Source organism: Equus asinus, chromosome 8 (assembly GCF_041296235.1).
Source record: "Equus asinus isolate D_3611 breed Donkey chromosome 8, EquAss-T2T_v2, whole genome shotgun sequence".
Taxonomy (NCBI): Eukaryota; Metazoa; Chordata; class Mammalia; order Perissodactyla; family Equidae; genus Equus; species Equus asinus.
Window position 1 is genome coordinate 84,032,824 of NC_091797.1, and position 22,266 is coordinate 84,055,089.

General features: G+C 47.3%; 1 protein-coding gene across 1 annotated transcript in view; it reads left to right on the forward strand.

Moving 5' to 3' along the window:
* Nucleotides 1-3,912: 3,912 nt before the first annotated feature.
* Nucleotides 3,913-22,266, forward strand: part of SRRM4 (serine/arginine repetitive matrix 4) — a 147,677-nt gene continuing 129,323 nt past the window's right edge. Inside the window, exon 1 of the mRNA XM_014854568.3 lies at nucleotides 3,913-4,739. Within this exon, the coding sequence (XP_014710054.3) occupies nucleotides 4,609-4,739 (131 nt within the window). The 5' untranslated portion in view covers nucleotides 3,913-4,608. The remainder of the gene's footprint in view (nucleotides 4,740-22,266) is intronic.

Genomic DNA, 22,266 nt, shown 5'->3' on the forward strand with positions numbered 1-22,266 from the left:
CTGAATAGTACAATCATTGTTTTCTCCCCGAAAGTCTCTATGAAGAAATACAGAATCTTGTAATTTGAATAGTCTAGCATGATCCTGTTTAAAGGCACAAAGACAGATGAATTGGTCTCATTATCGTATTTCCCATTATCTCAGTAATTATTGGGATCATTCACTGTTCACTGGACTTTTGGAAATGGGTACGGACTGTCAAGTACCCTGATGTCCCTTGATGCTGGTGGATAATGATTAGCCATATTGCACTCAGAGAAGCCTTGGACACAGAGAGAGTAAGGGGTTTACCTAGGGTAACGCAGCAATGTCAGTGAGGTGGAATTTGAACTGCCTCAGGAAGAGGGGTAGCTGTTTTTCTGAGGAGGAGGTCCTGCCTCTTCGGATCATTAGGGAAAAGGATACATAAGAATCTCTTTAGCTCCTGCTCTTGAGTGCCTGCATTTGCAAATCCTAGAATCACTTCTCCCTCGTCTCCCATTTTACTAATGAAAGAACAATACCAGTCAAGTAAAGAAGCACCCTCTAGATGTGGATGGCAAATTGGTTTTATGTGGAATACCAACTGCCACCAATTAGTGGTGGCTATCTAAAGAATGTGTTGAGAAGGATTCTGAGGTCATGTCCCAGAAAGAGTGCTGTGATGGACTAGCGATGTCTGCCACTGGCATAGCACAGAGGACAAGCAGCAATTGTGCCACATGTTTGTATCACTAACCAGCATATTGATAGGTCTCAGTTTATGAGGTGGGCTGCTTGCACCTGAGAAGACAGAGAGCAATACCCAGAGGGAATTAGAACAAGATGGTTATATTCTGATAAACTGATGGAAGAACTGGAGTTTGGGTCATATTAGAGAAGCCAGACCTAAAGACTAAGTCACATGTGGTACAATTGCTGCCTACCTCTGTACTTTGCTGGTGGCAGACATCACTAATCCATCACAGCACTCTTTGTGGGAAAAGACCTCAGAATCCTCCTCAACACACGTTCTTTATTTTATTATTACTATTTTTTTTTTTTTTGAGGAAGATTAGCCCTGACCTAACATCTGCTGCTAATCCTCCTCTTTTTGCTGAGGAAGACTGGCGTTGAGCTAACATCCGTGCCCATCTTCCTCTGCTTTCTATGTGGGACGCCTACCACAGCATGGCTTGCCAAATGGTGCCATGTCCGCACCCGGGATCCAAACCGGCAAACCCGGTCTGCCGAAGCAGAACGTGTGAACTTAACCGCTGTGCCACTGGGCCGGCCCTCAACACACTATCTTTAGATAGCCGCTACTAATTGGTTGGAGTTGGCCTTCTAGACTTGATGAGGTGGAAAGAAGACAAATGTTAGGCAATGGGGATCCAGAAGGTGAATTAGAGTGACAATTCCAACAACATCAGCAATAATAGCTACCATTTAATGGGCGTTTGCTATGAACTGGACACTGTGCTGAGTCCTTTACAGGTAATATTTCATTTAATCCTCACAACCACCATATGAAGGGTGCACTAATATCTCCATTTTGCAGATGGGGAAACTGAGGCAGAGGTTAGTGACTAGCCCAAGGTCATCCAGCTAAAAAGTGGCAGAGCTGGGCTTCATACCCTAGTTCTGTCTGACTCCAGAGGCTGTGCTCTTAACCATGCAAATAATAACTATTTTTTAGCAAACTATGTTCCAAACACTGTCCTATGACCTGTACATGCATTAATTCCTCTCATCCTTACAGCTAGTCCATTTGAACACATGATGTTTAATCTTTATAGAATCTTCATATTACTGATGGAGAAACTGAGGCCCAGACAAGTGAAGCCATTCCTCCAGGATCACACAGTTAGGAAGTGGCAGAGCTGGAATTCGAACCCAGGCAGTCTGGCTTTGAGGCCCTGAATTTATCACCCAAGGCTCCTGATTTAGAAGTCTCAACACCTGTGCTTCTCAGTGGGCGACTCACGGGTATCGAACAGTTTTCACACAGCCCCGCCCTGGAATGCCGCGTGTCCCAAGGACCCCTTCCTCCAAGCTAAAACAGAAACTGTATTTTTCACAGACTTCTTTGCTCCCTACAGATCACCTTGGGGAGTCGCTTGACCATTCTACACCTCAACTTCCTCACCTTTAAAAGGGAGTAAGAGCTTCCCCTCCAGCCTCACCTGGCTGCTGGCTACCGTTCTGGGATCAAAAGAGGCAGTGCTATGCAAGTAGAAACTTTATCAACATTCTAGAAACTTAGAACAGGAACAGGCTGGGTGGGTAGGATTGCCTCTTGGGGGGGGGATAGGATCCCAGCTACCTCTCCCCTTCAGGTGACTCAGTTCAGACCCCAAATGTCATAACTAAGGGTGGTTTTAACTATCCCAGGCTCTGCTGGCCTGGTAGGGAAGTGGTTAAACTCACGTGCTGAGCTTCGGCAGCCCAGGTTCGTGTCCTGGGCGCGAACTTACACACCGCTCATGCTGAGATGTGTCCACAAAGAAAAACTAGAAGGGCCTACAACTATGCACTGGGGCTTTGGGGAGAAAAATAAATAAATAAATATTCCAGGCTACTTAAGGAGCCAGCTCTCAATGAATTTAAAATGACATTGATTTCAGGGTTGGAAATAGAGCCTAAGAGTGATAGCAGAGTGGTGCATTTCTGGCGGGCGGGAGGGAAGTGGGCAGAGAAGTCTAGTCTCCACTTTCCTCCACCTCCTGGCAGGGGCAACCGGCTTTAAGAAGCCCGCAAATGCATCTCTAGTTGTCGACCAGAAGGGGTCACTACAGAGCGAGCGGCATTCTCAGACACTCGCAGAAGCAAGCTCGCAGGTATCCAAACGCGTAGACACGTGTCCAAACGTACACAGGCTTCTGGACCCGATACTTGGTCACTCCATGGTTCTTCCTTCCTTCTCCTTCTCCTCCCCCATCTTGTTCTCTCTGCCTTCCTCCTCCCCTTTCGCTCTCATTCCCCTCCTGTTCCCTTTCAAAGAATTTCTTAAGTTCACATTGGTGCCCCGTCCCTTGGTCCCCATCGCTATCAGCATTAGCGAGAAGCATGGGTTTATTCCCGCTGTGGCCGAGGCCCGGTGCCAGGCGCTTGGAGGCCCTTAAGACTTGGCGAGGGCTCCTTCCGGGAATTTGCAGCTTGGGGAGTGGGAGTAGCAACTCTGCTGAGATTAAAGGGCTCCAAGGGAGCGACGGGCTGAGGGTCCTGCAACTAACTCTTTTTCTTAATGAAAACCCTGGGGATGAAACTAGAGAAATTGTGCCCAGACCCTCTGCGTCTAGGGCTTATTGGTGATTCTAAACTTTCACTTTCTGGGATTAGGGTTGAACTGGGAGGGCGTAGAAAATGGGAAGAGAGACCAAAAAGTATCTATCCTGTAATCCTCAGAATCCCCTGCAAATCCCTCCGGCGAAGCGCTTTTCTTTTCCAAAACGGACTCCTCTCCCGAGACGAGCTGCGTTAAGAAAAGTGGTTGCGGTCAAATTCCCCAGGAGTGGATGGGGTGGGGTGAGATGGGGGAGTGGGGGGTCTCTTTCCTTTGGACGGGTTTGGCAGCGAGGACCCGGGGCTGGCTGGCTGTGAGGCACAAAAGAAATACCTCTTACAGCGCCGCGTGCACAGATGTAGTGCTGCGCCCCTCTGCGGGCGAGGGCCCGGCTCGGCAGATGGCGAGAAGCCGAAATGGTGATGGATTGTCCATCAAATGGCACTTTCTGGGTGGTGGGGATCTCTCGGAGCCCAGGCACAAAGAGGAATGCAGGGGACCCCCTTTGCTGGTGTAGGCAGTCCCTCCCAGAAGTGGGGGGGTGCGGGGTGGGGGGGGGGCAGATTGGCGTGGGCGGATAGGTTAAGTTTTTTACTTTCCCCCCTCAGTAGAAGATCTGTTACAAGACTTGCATAGCGGCTGGGCGGGGGGAGTCGGCCGGGTCCAGAGGGCAAGCAGGGAGGGGTGGAAGAAGGCCGGCGATGGTGGGGGAGGAGAGCGGACTAAGAAGCAGGATCTCCTGCCTGGTTCCGTTCGGGGTGCGGGGATTGCTTCTCTAAGGGGTCAGCGCTGCAACTCCGTCGCCGCGGGGCCCTGGTGACAGGCGCACGCCCCGCCCTTTCTCCTCCCAAGACCTGCGGGCTTTTGTTATGCAGATGGCGGCAGGAGGCAGAGCCGGAGGAGGAGGGAGTTGGTGGCGAGGAGGAGAGACGGAGAGGGGGGAGGAAAGTGCAGCTCGCGCGACCAGCCTCCTCTTCCAACGTCACATTGTGCGAGAGACAAAACCCGGGCGCGCCTGAGCTCACACGCGCACGCACACACAGACGACCCCGTCGCCTCTTCTCTCCCGGCGCTGCCGTGAAAGCCAGCCCTGCCTTCCTTTCCTGGGGCGCGGAGGCTCAGCAAGCTCAGAGCGCAGACCAGAACCAACCCAGAGGGCGAAGAAAGCCGGCGGACAAGCCTTCTTTCTCCCCTGCCTGCCCCTGGCTGAGGCGCCCCATCCCCCGCCCTGAACCCCGATCTCTCGCACCGTACCCCTCTGGGTGTGACACGGACAGAGCCCGGAGCCGGGTGTGCCCCCGGTTGGAATCCGCGTTTCAGCACTTCGGACAGCGCCCAAGCGCCCTGGCCCCTTCGGGTTGGCTATGGCGAGCGTTCAGCAAGGCGAGAAGCAGCTTTTTGAGAAGTTCTGGCGAGGAACCTTTAAAGCTGTGGCCACCCCGCGTCCCGAGAGCATCATTGTCGCCAGCATCACGGCCCGCAAGCCGCTGCCAAGGTAATGACCTCCTTCTTAAGAGGGGACACCCTGATGGTTCCCCTTTCTGGCCTGTGCCCCAGAGCCCTCAGGATTGGATGCAGGCAGCTGGGCCAGGGCGCCTGTCTTTTCTCGTCACTACTCGGTATCTCCCGCTGGAACATGGGAACTAATTGCTTATAGGAGGTGGAAGCTGGTGAGAAGGGCCAGGGAGTCCTTAGGAGGAGCAACACTCAGTGGTCTGCTGACCTGGCAGCTTCCATTCAAGAGGTTTTTTACTTTCTTAGAGTGGGCGGTGTAGGTGGGATACAACTTGATGGAGAAACTTTTCTTGGTATCACAGAGCTCAGAGGACAGGGGCAAGAAGGAATGGTGGATTTGAGGTGGTTAGGAGTGTCATGAAAGAAGAGAAGAGATTTGAACCAGCTCAAGCAGTATTTAGAGATAGTGGCACATTCTATACTCAGCTCAGAAACTAGCGAGCTCTGAACATTTTCACAAAAGCCCATATGCTGTTCCCTCAAATACAGCCTAAACAGCACCCTCCTCCACGCCTTTCTGGCTGCTGCTGCCGCTGCTGCTGAATTCTCTCCTCTCCAGCCTCCAAAGCCTGGACTCCGAGCTCAAAAGTCAGGGAGGAGCCTTCCAAGATCTTGAAGATGGTCTTGGAAGAGTTTTATTTGGCTTTTCAAAAAGGACTTGATGGCTTTGAACTCAGGGATGACAACAGATCCTTAGATGGTGGAAATAGTGTGATAGGCGAGAATAAGGAAAGAAGTGAAAGAAAGGCAGAAAGAGGGAGAAGAGGATGTGGGCTGAGACAGAGAGGAGGTTGGGGAAAACAGAAGCATTCCAAGACAGAGAAAACCCAATTCTCTTTATAAATCATCCAATTTAGAGGAGTTTGAGAATGAAAAGAACAAGGCTGTGCCCTCTGTCAGGGAAAATCAAGGCAGTATGAAAACTCATCTTTTGCTGGTGTTGGATGAGTGGTTCCGTGAGAGAAAAAGAAAGAAGTGGACCAGGGGAGACGACGTGGAGGATTTATTAATCCTGGCAGGCTATGTTAGGGAGTAGATTGAAAACATGTCTGGGAAAGTGCTTCGGACAGGATGCCTGTTCTGGCACAACTGAATCTGAACTTTCCAGAGGGTGTGGGGTGGACGACAGGGCATCATATCTAAAGAATCCAACTCAGACTGGAGAACTTTTCGCAGTCTGATAGGGACTTCGCTCATACAGTTCTTTAGAAAAATGGGTGCCCCATGCTGGGAATGGGTGGACTAGAAACATGATGGGCACAAGCGTCAGCAGCAACCAGTATTTGTTGGGGGGGGGGGCAACCTTCTGACATAGGCTGGAGAAGAAGAACAATAACACCAAATGCTGTCAAAAGCTGAGGTTTCTGTGCTTTGTAGAGAGTTTTGACATCAGCAGTTTTATCTTCCTGGGTTTCTGCCATCCATTCCACCTCCGGAGTGCACCTACTGTTGGCAAAGCATGTGTTGGCCAAAGAATGTGCCCTTGTGGAAGAGACCAAAGGGAATTTCACTGGAAACCAGAAGTGTGGCATTTGGTCCAGAGTCTTCCATGTATTTCAGGGGTACAGGGAAAGGAGAGAAGATTCCTGGTAGTATTTTAATTCAGAAAATGCCTAATGGCCACCTAGCTTGGTATCTTCACCCTTTGCCTGTCACTCTGTTACTGCTGTGCCCTTTTCTTGGTCATATTCTCAATCATATGAATTGCCCACAGTGTCTCCCAACTCTCATGCTTTCTGTAGCATTATAAAAATCCTAATTTAATCCATCTGAGACCCATAATAACAAACCCTTCCTACCCAGGTGTCATTTCACTCTCGGTGCCTTTTAATGTCCTGGGTCTCCTTTGCCCTGGAAACCACTCCTGAGGTGAAAGTCTGAGCCATAAACCCCTAATTTATGTCATGCTGGAAGGATTCTCTTCAGTACTTCTCTACAGTGGCTTCTCTGTAGAACAGATTCCAGTTTTATAGCTGTTACTCCTGGTTTGGGGTGGAGAGTGAGCAGGGAGTATTTGTATTCAACTCTTCAGGAAAGGCTGGGATTGAGTTGTCTTTTAACAGGCTGTCTATAAAACTCAAATCATCCTCATTCTCATCCATGCCAGCCACATCCAGTAATGGTCAATTTCCACCTCCTTTTTAACGTTCAATACTTACTAAAGGGTGAAATTACCACGTTTCTAAAGCAGAGTTCTTAAGAAGGAAAGAGATAGAGACACTGGCATAGCATGAGCTGGGCCCCAGTGGCTTCCTCTGGAGGCAATCTGGGGACTTGGTCTCATCAGAAATGTTGTTTAGTTCCATGAGTCAAGCCCAGCTCCCAGATCTGCAGGGAAATGGGGGAGGGGGTGGAAAAACCACGAGCCAGTCCTATTGGTTACACACTTAATATTTGTTTATAGATGAGGGCTACCCCCTGAATGAACTTCTCTAGGATATTTTAAGTCTATCTTTGAAGATAATTTAGTGCCAGGATGGAAACTTACATTCAATTTGTTGATTTCACAGCAATACGCATACATCATCCATCTGCACTCCAAGCCAGACCTCCCCTGGTCCCCCCTTCCTCTCCCCCTCTGTGAGGCATACTTGATGAGGCAATAGCTTTATAATGTATCAAATTGCAGGCAGATGTCTGACTCAAATGTCAGAACACTATAGCAGAGTGGGAGGCAGTATATCATAGTGGTTAAGAGCTCAGACCTGAGTTTCAGACAAGCCTGTATTCCTGTCCTGGCTCTACCATTTAGCTGAGAGTCCTAGATGAGTGGCTTTACCTTGCTGAGCCTGTTTTGTCAGCTTGAAAATAGAAGTAATAATAGCAGCTGTCTCAGCGCGTTAGGAGGTTTGGATCAGGTAAAGCACTGCCCACAGTGTGTGGCGCATAGTGACTGTTTGATACACGTTGCCTGTAAAACAAACAGTTCAGAGCTTATAATGGCCAAAGGAAATCAACAATTCCTTCCGGTATTGTGTTTTTCATGCCTACCCACTTCTCTCCCAGATAATGCTGACAATAAAAACTGTGGGATTCAACTCCAGATGGACAACTACATTGAGATGGAATTAACACACAGGAGGTAGAGTGGGAGTGGTCCCATAATTGACTTCCCTGAGGGAAGGTTAGCTGCTTTCTATCTTTCAGTTAGGGGGTGGGAGGCTGGTGAAGAATTACCTGGATTCAGAATTGATTGGCACAGCATCTTTACAGAGCATTCTTTTGGTTTGTTTAGAGATGACCAGGTATTGCCAGTCTAGAGAAGGCTCAAACTCCTTGAAAAGGACAGTTTTAATCCCTAGTTCCATCAAATGTAGAGTGACTATGTAATTTATCATTCATTTCAAGCGTGAAAGGGGTTGCTGTGAATAGTTATTTCGGGATGAAAGATCTAACAGGGACCATCCCAGGCAAGCCAGGATGAGGATTGCCATAGTCAAACCTCGTCCTATACCAGCTGGAAGAGAGCCAGCACGAATCAATAAGATACTTGGAGGGTAAGAGACCCCCTCTTTTGTCCCCACCGAAGAAGTATAGTCATTTTGCGTGGCATTAATTAATTCTCTGTTAATTTCTTAGTCCACAAAAGTTTGTACCCAAGAAGTTTAGGCTCAAAGTGGAAAACCTAGTGTTTGAGGCCAGCTCAAATGGTAATAATCATATCGACGAGCAGTCGTTGACGACTTCATGAACATGTAGAAATCACTGGAAATTAGCCTATCAATTGTTTATGGGTCCATGAGTGTTTGTAAAGGGCTAGAAAGGCAGCCCTCTTAAATGAAAACAGCGTTCCCTTTAAAATACTTTTGGCAAGCTATTAATTTTCTTTGAGAATCTTTTCTATGCAGAATAGTCCAGAAGCAGACTTCAGCCTAGTCCCTGTCCAAAGGGTCATACATTCCAAACTATTGGAGATTTTACTGCATAAAGGGAAAGATGGCCAAATTGTGAGGCAGGAAAAATGCCTTTGAACCATTTAATTCAAGACTTCCCTTTGTGCCAAGGGATCAGTTAGCACATTGGTGCTGACTCTGTGCCCGGGAGCAGAGTGAGGGGCTGTTGGGAGGTGATTTCCTGACATCCTGTGGCTGAGAACCAGTGTCCTGAGGGTCATGGAGAATGCTTACTCGATGAATGAGTATGTTTCTCTGGGAAGCGAGTATTATTGTTCTGGTCAAACCTTTCTCCTTCTGAAAGGTGAAATTTGTTGAATGGTGTACAGGAGTCAGTGGAGGAGGAGGTGTCATTTCTGACACTGCTCTTTTCATTTGGCAACTGTCCTATCTTAGAGACCTGGGCTGCAGTAGATGTTGGATACATTCATCGAATGAGTACACATCGTGCAAATCCAGCATCAGACTAGTTCTCTCCCGGCCTCACCCCCAGTCCTGACATGGAGATTCTGATCAATGCAACCCAGGAGACACACATACTGCAAATAGATTTGACTCTCGCTGGTCTCACAGTAAAGCTCTCTAGATATAGACGTCTGTCTGGCTGGGTGAGTAGACATGTTGGCAGGAAGTGTGGGGCAGGAAGTCAGACTAAATGCCACCTGGAAGTGCTTTCAGGCCTATGTGAGTCTCCATTGACTCCACCCTGACTCTAGGCCACCAAAAAGGGGGAACCTCCCTAAAAGCCAACTCTTATAATGAGGAAAGAGGCCAGGGTCGTGTGCCTTCTGCTCCATGAGCACCTCAGGCATGCCGCCCGGCCGCAATCAATTTTAAAAACATCCTTTCTTCCAGAGTGGCTGGATTTGCCTTCCTGTGAGGTGGAGGAATGGGCAGGGGTTTCACAAAACCAGATTTCTTTGTTAGTTGTAAGACTTTCTCTGAGGTGTGAGAGAAGATTTCTGAGGTAGAGGAAGTAGAATGGTTAACAGCCTGGGCTCTGAAGTCAGATCTAGCCAGGCTGAAATCCTGCTGGGCGGCTTCCTAGCTTTGGAATCTTCCAGTCGCTTCACCTCTCGGTGCCTCAGTTTCCCCACCTGTGAAATACTCATCTCACAGGTCTGTAGTGAGGAATGAATGGGACAGTTCATATAAAGGACACAGCACAGCGCCTGGCACAGGCCAAGACTCCCTAAATGGTGCTCTTGTTGCCACGACAGGAGCTACCTGGTGAATGGAGTGGGAGGCGGTGCTGAGCCCCCCACCGCCTGGGCTGGGGTTGCTTGGTGATGATGGTGGGGGTTCCTTGGCCTTGCCACTTGACCTCCCCAGTGCTCTCTATTCATTTTTAGATATGGTTTTGGCATTCCCTAAAGAGCCACTGGAGATGTGCAGAGCTGTTTAAAAAAATTGGACAGGCCGGATAGCAAACTAATCAAAAGAAATGTTTCCTTTTACTGTTTGCAAACACTTCATGGCTACGTGACTTTTGGCAAGCAGCTTGACCTTCTCAGTCTTGGTTTCCTCATCCATAAAATGGGACTAATAATAGCAGCCACCTCCAAGTGCTGTTGAGAAGACCGAATGGGCTAATTTATGGAAAGTGCTGCTTGGCACACAGTAAGGGCTCCATTAACGTTAGCTCTTACTATTAATAATTATAATAAATTATAATTATTATAGTTTTTATTATGACTACATGCCAGGCTTATCGGGGAGGAAAAGATGAATGAAATGCAGTTTCTCTCTTTGAGGACCTCGGAGCTGAGCAGCAAAGGTAGACACCAACACGAGATATGAGACATGGGCAGACGGTGTTCAGTACTATAATGTAAGTAGGAACAATGGAAGGGACTGTGGAAAACCAGAGGACAGAGAGACCCTGAAGGAGGAATAGAGACTCTTGCTTATCGTCACAGAGTTACCCTTGGTTATCTGACCTGTAAAATGGGAATGATTCTTTTATTTCATCAATTTTACCTGTAAACGCAAGGGATGACCAGAATGAATAAAGCCTTTATGCACAATAGACTCTCAAGAAAGACCTTTCCTTTTCCCAGGAGGAAAAGCAGGTTCAACTCTCTGGAGGGGACGTTATCTGCTGGGAGAGTGTAGGTAGTGCTAATGAAAGGGGGCTGTGGACTGGAACTGCCTCTATAATATGTGTTCCAACTCCCCTGCCGTTGGCTCAAGGATGCAAATTCTGGTGTGGGCCATTAGGCTTCTTGTCCTTCATGGTCTAGCTCTGGCTAATATGAAAGCCGGTCTGCATTCCCTGAGCAACCAGTGATGGTGGGGGGATTGGAGTGAGCCCACACATGTTGAAGATAAAATAAACCACAGGGGAATGAATGTGCAAAGTGGAGGAAGCCGCCTGTGTGTGGCTGAAAAACAAAGTTGTACTTTCATTCATTCAACAGTTTTATTGAGCTCCTATTCGATGTAGCAATGAATAACATGAAGTCCTTGCTTTCATGGGGGAGAAAGACAACAAAGGAAGAAAGAAATAATATAAGACGAGGTGGCAATAGGGGTTTAAAGAAGCATAAAGCAGGGGAAAGGGACAGAGGGTGAGGGAAGGGGCTGCTTTGTTGGATGGAGTGGTTGGGGACCTGAATGAAGGGAGGGAGCAAACCATGAGGATAACTGGGGGAAGGTGTTTGAGACAGAGGGACCGGCAAGTGCAAAGGCCCTGGGGTGAAAGCATGCTTGGTGTATTTGAGGAGTAGCAAGGAAGTCAATGTGGCTGGAGAAGAGTGAGTGAGGGGGAGACAGACAGGAGATGACTCTCTAGATGCGGGCAGGAAGCAGATCAAGCAGTTAATCTTCTAAGCCAGTTAAGGACTTCCCAGTCCTCAGCTCCTAAGCTGGGGGCCAGGAGGGCACCCCGGAGGGGCTCCTGCCCTCTCAGTCAGGGTCCTGGGTCTGATCTACTTCTCTCGGCTCCTCTCTGCCAACTCTAACGCCACCAGCGATGACTTTGAATAGCAATGTCAGAAGCTTAGCTGGGCCCATTCATGTGTTATGGACAAGCATGAAATTTACAATCTCTCTGATTGTGATCAATCAGATTAGGAAATTGAAAAAGACACTCTATAGACTTCCAAACAGCAGTGGCAAATCTCGTTCCCATGACAGTGAGGGTTTGGTCTATCTGATCCGTGTGCGCAAATCTCGACCATCCCTTGCGCCCAGTGGCCCCCTTAACTGCACACCCTTGAAGCCACAGTCGGCTTGCTCTCTCTCTCGCTCTCTCTCTCTCCCCCTCCCCCACCCCCACTTGAGATTTCGCTGAGGGAGCTCCCATATGCCACAGCCTGTGTGCGGAGCTCCGTGAAATAAAACACGGAATTAAGATGTCATAGAGACAAAGCCAAACCAAATACAGGAACAATGGCGAACCCTAAAACAGTCATTAAGCGATTCATGTCTACATGTGTCTGTTCAAAACAAATATTAAGATCCTCTGGACGCAAATGTTTCTCATCAGGAGAGTCCCCAAGTTGCCGGATTCCCAGGGCTTCCATCCTGCCGACAGCTTTGCTGAGCAGAAACCCCTACAGATCACTGTTCTGTGGCTTCATTAAAAGTTAAGCTCAGGCGGGTGAGCTGGAATTTTACAAGATAGTCACCACTCCTACAGGAAGAGAGGTGCCATCTGGGCCTGATGTGTGTGTATTCATGGAGTGTGTGCACACGCTCACGCACGGCGGGAATGTGTGTGCCGAGCTTCTTATGCTCTTCTGTGCCCAGCCTGTGCTGAGCATGTTTCATCTGTTATCTATTCCATCCTCACAATAACTCCAGGAGAGAAGCATTTTTAAGACCCTATTGTACAGATGAGGAAACTGAGGCTCAGCGAGTGGCAGTGACCTGCTCAAGGACACAGGGCTGGTGAGAGTCAGAATTGGGACAAGAGCCCAGAACTCTTAACTGATGTGTTTACGGTCGAGTACACTTTGCAAAGGAAGAAAAACAGACCGGGGAGGTGAGGTGTGGCTTGTCCAAGGTCACATGGTTTGTAAGTGATGAAGCCAGGATGTGAATCAGGTCTGCCCGATTATAACTATGTTCTTCCCAACCTGCTGCACTTCCTGTCTCTGTGGCTTGGGCGTTAAGATTGTACGTGTTTTTGTTGTGTTTTGCTCATCGTGTTTTATGTCCAATCAGCTTAGGCATTTGTCATTGTTATAATCTCATCTCATTACAGTCCATCCTTACCCCCTTATCCATTCTCCACATTGGGCCAGAAGGACCGCTTTGAAAAGCAAGTCAGACCATATGCCCTCTCCCTCCCCCCATCTAAAGCCCTCCATCGCTATCACTTGGTTTGTAGAATACAGAGCTGACTCTCTGCCAAGGCCTGAAGTCTCTTTATGGTCCAGCTCCTGCCTGCCTCCCCAAGATCATTTCTAAAATGCTGCCCCTCACTTCATCTGCTCTGGCTGCACCCCACTCCTTTTAGTTACTCAAATTTTTTATGCCCTTCCTGCCGCAGGGCCTTTGCACATACTGCCAGGAAAGTTCTCCCTCTTCCCTCATGCCTATTTACACCTACTCTACTTTGAGATCTCAGCTCCAGTGCTTTTTCCTTAGGGAATCTTTCCACAATGTTCCAGACTAGGTCACACCCCACATTACAGACTTTCTTATCACTGTAGCACCTCTTTGGTTCTCAATGCTTTTGTAATTTTATGTTGATTTGTGGGATGATTGGTTAAAGTGTTAATACACTGAGAGCATCAGGAGGATGGAGATTGTGTCTATTTTCTCATTGGTGTATCTCTTTCACCTGATACATAGCAGGGATGCACACAAATATTGATTGAATGCATGAATTATAACACTTTCCCCTCATCAAATCATTTTCATGCCTAATAGTCTGAACCATATGGGATTGCCAATATTCAAAACCAGAAATGCTATTTCCTTTGATTCTCAGGAGAACTGTTTGAACTATTGAGGATGGGGACCATGTCTGTTTCCTTCCTTGCTGTATCTCAGCACCTAGGACAGTGGCACATGGTTGGGGATCTTTAAATGTTTGTTGAATGAATAATTAACGAGGGCATGCAGGTATAAGGTCGTGGTACAGATGCAGAAACTCAGAGACCTGCAGAGGTACAGCATCTGAATTTTAGAGCTAAAGGACCTTAGAGATCATCCAATCTCCTCATTTTACATGTGGAGCACAGAGGGTTAATGTTTTATAATATTCATAATGTATTGGAACAACAGCGTGCATGCATAATTTATAAATAAATACACATATATGGGGGTTTCATTCTCAAAATTTCTTACCGAGAGAGATATGAGATCAAAAGATCTTTAGGGGCCTTTGATCTGACTCAGCTCCTCATTTTGCAGATGGGGAGACTGATTCCCACAAAGGCGGAGGCTTTGCCCCAGGTCCGTAGCCTGAGTCAGCCTGGGTGAGCTCTGGGATCAGTGGAGTGTTTGCTCAACAGCAAGGTTTGTGTTTGAACTTCCCTGCTGAGATCAGGTGACCAGACACCGCTCTCTCTTGCCACCTGCCGTCCCCCCTGTGAGATCTGGCATCCTGCCCCATAAAGGCCTCCTGTGGCATATGCTGCTCAGAGCCTAGTCTGGGGACCCTGATGAGAGGTCCATCTGTACCCAGCCTGTGCCTAGCAGAGCAGGTGAGCAGCCCTGGCTGTTTCTGGGATCATATTTCAGAGCTTCCAGCTGATAAGGAGGCTTTTGTTTGCTCACGCTCCCTGCCCCAGCCTCCCTTTCATGGCCAGGTGGCAGGTGATTCTGGGGCCCAGCCCACTCCCGGAGCGGGTAGATATCTTGGCCCAGGACACCTATGTACCATGTGGACAGTTGTTTCTAGCAGGAAGTCATCATCAAAATAACACGTCCCGATGGTCAGCTCCTTATCAAGCAGGGTCCCCTCACTGTGGCATTTAGTCCACAGACAGGATGGGAGGAGGACCAGAGGGGGCATTTGAGAAACTCAGATACAGCCTCTTTATAGCTGGGGAGACTAAGGTACACGGCATTCCATGGAGCATCAGAAGGTTAACGCCAGAGCTGTAGCTGAAATATGGGCCACCTGACACTCAGTTCTAGGACAGCACACTGCTCAGAGTCTCTTGGAGAAGAAGGCAGGAAAATTAATTTATTCCCATTTTACAAAGAGGATGAGTGAGGCTCAGAGATACGAAGTGATTTGCCTAAAGTCACACCATGAAATAATGATATATTGTTATTATTGGTGCTGTCGTGGTTAAAAAAATGACTATTGATCTCATTTGATCCTCACAACAGTAAGGACCATTTTTATGTCCATTTTGCAGATGAAGAAACCGAGGCTCAAAGTCTTATAAAGACCCAGAATAAACCCTGGGTCTCTTGACTCCAAGTTCAGCGTCTCCATCCCACTGTGGGTCAGAATCTCTGATGCCAAGAGCATGGGGGGAATGACATGACCATCTGTGGTCATTGGCCAGCCTGCACTGCCAGTGTGGCCCCCATTAACCCCTCCCCCTTTACCTCCACCTTATCACTGAGAGTACTAGCCTCATCTCCTTTTCAACCGCCCCAGTATATCCTACAGCTTTTTCCAAAGTGAGGAATCTCTTAGAGTAGCAGGGATTGGAGTGGGACCCCAAAACTGCAAAAGGGGACCCAGTGCTCAGGAGCCTTAGGAAGAAGCATCATTGTACCCTATCACTGCAGGGCTTAAACGGAGTGGAAATGGTCCCCAAGCTGCAGTGGGAGAAGCGTGAGTCTGGGAGTCTTTCCATGGGGAAGGTTACGTACGACTCCAAAAGAAAGATCATCTTGGCAACTAAAAGAGTTATGGGTGGCCTGAAGAGTCTTCTAGTCCCGCCCTGCCTAACTCTTCATTTTATGGAAGGAATCCAACAACCCAGAGTAGTTAAGTAACTTGCCTAAGGTCTCACAGGCAACTAATGCCATAGACAGTGGGCTCATTTTAGAGCACCTGTGGGTTCCAGGAAAGAGAAAAAGAGCTAATATGATTGTCATCTGTTGCCTGCACCCATCTGCCCCAGAACAGTGGCTGTTCCACCCCAGACCTACAGCATTTATGGCCCTTTAGCAAATTAACTCTCAAACTGTCCCCACCGGTGGTTTGAATGCAGGAGCTAGAGACTGATCTAAGTGCTCCTAGATGCTTTTGATGTTTTCCATCAGAAAGACAAGGACTTCCGTCTTGTGGCTTGGGCAAGATGCCATCGAAGCCACCCTGATGTCTATTTGCTACCTCCAACTCTGGTCCAAAAGAGCCTCTTGCCTTCCCTCTCCCTGGGAAATTTTGGTGCCCTGCATCCCTGCTCTCAGCCTCTGCCCAACCATCCCGAAGGAAGGCATCACCTCCTCTTCACCCAGAAGACGTTACCTTGACACATGCCAACGGAAGGGGATGCATAGCTGCATGCGTTCAGGCTCTGTGGTTCATGAGCTTGGTTTGAATTCTACTCCACCATCGATTAGCTATGTGACCTTGGGCAAGTCACTTCACTACCCTCAGTGACCTCATCTAGAACATGGAGACAAAAATCTCTAACTTGGGTGATTGCGGACTCCTGGTATGACTATTTGGAATGGTTGCCTGTGGACATCAGGCTCATGTTCAAAAGAGAATCAGTTTGCTGGAGGGCGAGGGCAAAAAGACACTAAGATTATACACCTAGTCAAGAACCCTAAATATCAGAGCTCATGGGTTCCATTCCCTTTTAGATATATGGAAGAAGTAAGGCTCAGAGAGAGAGATGCACTTGCCCAAAGTCACACAGTGAATCAGAACCCAGGTCTCCTGCCTCCCAGGGTTCATTTCTCTGCCTCAGTGACCTCATGAATGTCAATTTTTCAACTTCTTCATCTGTCAAAGTTTTAATAATAGCTACTAATAATAGTTTCTGCTACTGTATGCCCATAGTTACTGTAATAGTTACTATACATAATTGTTACTATAGGCCCGTCACTGAGCAAAATGCTTTATCTGCAATATATCATTTAATCCACTCGACCATCCTTTGAGGTAGCTAGATACTATGACTATTCCATTTTGTAGATGAGGAAATTAAGCATCTGAGAGGTAAGTAACTTGCCTAAACTCACACAGCTAGGTAATGTCAGAGATGTGATTTGAATCTTGTGCTGGTAATTCTTATTAACTCCTGTTGGGAATACTTGCCCTGTCAACCTCCTGGCACAGGAAGGAAAGATCAGAAAAATTAGAAGCACCATATAGATATGAGGAAGTTCTTTTCTTTTTCTTTTTGTTCAGGAAGATTAGCCCTGAGCTAACATTTGCTGCCAATTCTCCTTTTTTGCTGAGGAAGATTGGCCCTGAGCTAACATCCAAACCCATCTTCCTCTATTTTATGTGTGGGATGCTTGCCACAGTATGGCTTGATGAGCAGTGCATAGGTCCACATCCGGGATCCGGGCCGGCAAACCCCAGGCCACAAAGCAGAATGTGCAAAGTTAACCACTGTGCCACTGGGTTGGTCTCTAGAAACAAGGAAGTTCTTGACAAGCTGTTCACATTTCTCAATATGTGACTCCATTCTGCTCCATCCCAGTGCCATAGAGATGCACAAGAGAACATGGCTCAGGATGTGTGTCCACTGGTACTGCACAGTCTTTATTTATTTATTTATTTATGCATTTATTTATTGAGGAAGATCAGCCCTGAGTTATCATCCACCACCAATCCTCCTCTTTTTGCTGAGGAAGACTGGCCCTGAGCTAACATCCATGCCCATCTTCCTCTACTTTATATGTGGGACGCCTGCCACAGCATGGCTTGATAAGCGGTGCATAGGTCTGCTCTCGGGATCTGAACCAGCAAACCCTGGGCCTCCGAAGTGGAACGTGCGAACTTAACCACTGCGCCACCAGGCTGGCCCTTCAGTTTTATTTTTGAGTGAGCAAACTCACTGAGGGAGTTTGATGCTACGTTAGTATAGCAGCCTTCCTAGAAGAAGGTTTTCCCAGGGAAGGGAGAGAGCAACCAGGAGAATAAGCTCTTTTTTTGAGTGGGAAATGTGAGGCTTCTAATTGCAATGCCTACCTCAGTCTGACCCATTTAGGCGCAACCATTATGCAATCATGGTCATTCTTCACAGGCACAATACTTTAAACTCGCTGAGAACTTGCATCATACATCCACCCACCCATCATCCATTCATCATATATTCCCTCATCATCTATTCCTCTATGCAGTTATTTCTCCATCCACCACCTAGGCTCCATCCATCCATCCATCCCTTCATCCATTGATCAAGAAACCATTCATTCATTCACTATTTCATCCATACATTAATCTATTCTCCAGCTATTTGTCCATTCATTCATTTCCCAATTCTTTTCTTCTCCCATCCACCCATCCATTTATTCATCCAACCAACCAACCAACCAACCAACCAAGCAACTAACCAACATTTATTGAGTATTTATTTCATGCCTTTCTTCACCATTTCTCTATATTTATGATAAAGTAAGGCTATTCATTTCCTTTAACAGATGATAAGGAATATCAGCTCAGAGAATTTATTTTTCAAGAACTTACAGGCATGAAGCCTGGTTGAACCTGGTCTCCCAGTCTTAGTTCTTTCCGTGACACGTAAAACTTCCGGTGGTTCATTGACGCCTTCATCCAGCGCTGAGCTCCTACTAGAGGCAGAGCATAATAATGAATAAAATTTTCTCTACTCTCAAGTTGCTTACCTTCTAGCAGGGGAGACATGTCTATAAATAACTAGCAATTAGCAGGCAGCGCAGGAGTTAATATTGTCAAAAAGACAGTTAAAGTCTGAACAGGTAAAGTGATTTGCCCAAGGTCATACATGTGAGTTGTAATGCCATGCAATTTTAGATAGCTCCTATTCATAAACTAAGCTCTATGCTAAGTAGTTTGTAGATAGTATTTCACTGTATCCTTACCCCAACTCTATGCGGTAGATGCCATTGTCCCCATTTTGTAGGTGGTGGAAGTGAGGCTCAGAGGGTTTAAGCAAGTGGGCCAAGGTTATCACCTTGTAAGGCTCAGAGTTAGGATTCTAGGCCAGATGTGCTTGCTGCTGCAGCCTTTTCTCTTACCCAACACTTTCTTCCCGAGAGGCAAGATATGGAGCGCAAAATTTCACTGGTGGGGCCTGGCTCTTGTCCTGCTTTCAAGTTTCTAGATGATCACTTGAGTGGAAGCTTACCCCAAGACTGGGCTCAGGCAGAGGGGGAAGGGACTGCCAAGCAGTGAAGCTGATGTCATGGGGCTGGGTGAGGTGTTGCCCAAGGTATTGATGGTCCCCTCCCACACTGGGAAATCACTCAGAAGGAGAATCGGCCAGCGGGAAGTGCCTTTCATGCTAGAAGTGCTCTTCCCAGCAAGACGATTATTGAACCATCCATGAAGAGGGATAAGCCTTCAAGACAAGGAGACGAGATATGGATAGTTAACCATGTGTTTTCGTGACCAGAGTTAAATTCAAAGATGGCAACGCAGAGGACCACAAGCTGAATCATTGGTGTTGAGGAGGGTGGGAGAATAGATACTTGTTGAGCACCAGGATTTCCCACTTCCTTGCACTGACTTGTAGGGCGATTCAAAATAGTTTTACATTGTCAGTGAGAACACAGGCCCTGAGAGGTTATTTTACTTGCCCAAGGTTGCCCAGCTCGGCAGAGCTCTGGCCACTGGCCATCAGTTCACACATGTTACCATGGAGACGTCCGTCATTCCTGACCACGTGGCACCTGTCTGGTCTTTGGGTCTCTCTCCTTCTCTCTCCTCTCCCCAGCCCAGAGGCAATCTCTTTCTACTCTAGAGAAATCTTTATTCTTTTGTGTTTCTTTAAAATTCTCTCCTAAGTCCATAAATCCCATTCTAAAGGCTTTAACTTTCCCAAAAAGCAAAGGCTAAAGGCACTCTCATATTCTTCCTGTTTTCAGCCCTGACACATCTTCCCATTAGGCAGTGAGGGTAGAAGCCACGATCAGCTTAAATGGTAAAAAAGAAAAGGGGAAATATGGGGAGGAAAAAACCCCCACATAGATCAGTATCTCAACATATTACCCCATTTCACATGCAATATCCCTTTTAAGCCCCTTAAGCTTCTGAGACAGGTACTATTATTCTCTCCACTTAACAGATGAGAAAGCTGAAGTTCAGGAAGGTCGTGTAATGTGACTTCTTCAAGGTAACACAGCTAGGAAGCGGATCCACGATTCAAACCCAAGCTTGTGAGGCTCCAATAGTCAAGATTTTAACCACCGTGTCCTTCTAACTTACTACCTGTGGGGGAAAAACATCAAAATTGCCCAGAGGGGAGAAGTGACTTGCCCCAGATCATTCAGCAAGTGAGCAGAATAGGAGCCAAGTTCGCTGATCAGAGGCACATCGATCGGTACCTACATTTAATGGGCACCACCTGCATGCGTCTGAGCCTATGCCATGCAGTTCGGTCTCTAAGGAGGTTATGCTCATCACCTAAGAAAAAAATTCAAGAGGTAAGAGAGATTCCTTAGAGTGTCAGCCAAACTACAGACCTATGCAAATGAGCGTGTAGAGAGAGAATGGCAAAAGTTCCATAAAAGTTCCATATCAGAGTGTCAATAGCTTCCATCAATTAGTAGTGGTTGCCTGGAGCACTGTGTTAAGATGGCTCCTGGGGCTGCATCTGAGAAGAGTAGTGAGGAGCCCTTAATGGATTTGATGGATTAGTGATTTCTGCCATCGGTGCAGGAAAGGGAGGTGGTAGTATGCGTGCGATTTATTTAGTCCTGGGAAGGGAATGCTACAGCTCTGGGAAGAATCAGATCAAGCACCAGCCATCGAACACTTACTATGCTGTTGGTGCCGTGCTCTTTGCGTTCATTATTTCAATTAATGTCCGTCACAGGACACCCTTCCCACATTTTACAGATGAGAAAACAGAACCTCGGAAAGGTGAAATCACTTGCCCAAGGCTAAAGAAGCTAGTCAGTGGCTAACCAGCTCAGATAATTACTGTTAAACATATAAACCATTAGGTTGATGAATAGAAATGTCAATAAATGAGCAATCTCAGAGCCTGTTAATTAGTGTGTGAATGTATATATTTGGCCAGAGGGCTTTATCTTGTTTATCTCCATACACCCAGCAACTAGCACAGGGCCCAGGACACAACTGATGCCCAAGACATACTTACTTAGAACCATGAACAGACATTGTGCTAGACACCCCAGGAGGGGTGGTCTAGAGCGTAGAGAGATTTGGCTATGCATACAGTGGTGTCTGGCTGCATATCTGGTTGTGTGAGCAGTGCGGAATAGGGTGCAGAGGCCAAAGAAAAGACCCCGAGACAGCGTACAGACATATAGGTTTATTAGGACTTACGTACAGGGAATGTCCAGGGACGGCTGGCTGGCTGCAGTTATGTGCCTGCTACTGCAAGCAGAGAAGGGGTTGCTACTATAGGCAGGGGAATAAAGACTCTATATGTGCCAAGGACTGTCCTTGGTACCACCGGCACTCCGGGAAACAGCAGCTCGCATGGAAGGGCTTTGTATTCTTTCAACATGTGATGTTCTTTGAGTGGGATAAGTTAAGATCCAGGTTGGCCTGGCTCTGGATCATTACACATCTCAGAGGGTTGGTGTCCTGCCCAGACGGGGGCCAGGAGGACACATGGTCACAATAGGGCACATAGGCTAGTGCCGCTACAAATGGGAACACGTCTGCTTCAGTGCTTGGCACATGATAAATATCTGTTGAATATTTGTTGGCTATTGGGTGGGCTTTGCACGACAAGGGAGACAGTCCTGGTAGAGACAGGGCTCAAGGACCAGCCTGCCCACCGCTGATCCCAAGATGGCAAGCCAGGCGGACGTTTCATGGTCTCCTCAGGCAAGTCAGGGAGCTGAAGCAGGACAGGAGGAAGAAGCGGGGATCCTGCACCAAGGGAGCTATTTCTGGCTTTGTGTTCCGCCAGCAGGATGGGGAGGCTGCAGGGGCCGGATCCGCTGCCAGGGCTCTGGAACTTGGAGTCAGGACAATGCCAGCTTCCTCTTGCCCAGAGCACCTGAATGCCATGCAAGAGGGAGGGCAGCGGCGAGGTGGTCTCAGGGAGCCCGGTCTTCCCCCACCATATCTTTTCCCAGCTGTGTCAAGCCTGTGTTAAATTTGGGGGTGATTTATCTTATCTGAGGAGTTGGCATATTGCATTTTTAAAGAGCTTTATATTATGAAAGCACTGTGAGATGGGTAGAATTATCTTTTTTTCCATTTCACAGATGAGAAAACTAAGACTAATAGAGTTATTTCTAATAATAACAATAACGGCTACAACAACAGTGTGAATCAGACGTTGTCCTAAGCCTTTCATATAAACTAACTTGTTAAAGCTTCACGATGCCCTGTAAGACAGGGAACATTCTTATCTCCATTTTGCAGATGAGGAAACTGAGGTTCAGAGAGGTCAAAACTTGCTCAAACCCAGTCCTATCTGACTCCAGAGCCCAAACACTTAACCTTCCTGCTATTCTGCCTCCTTGTCAATCAACTCATTAACTTCTTAATTAATAATTTGCATTTATGTGGTTTTATATTTTGCAAATACTTTATGCGTATTTGTGCCT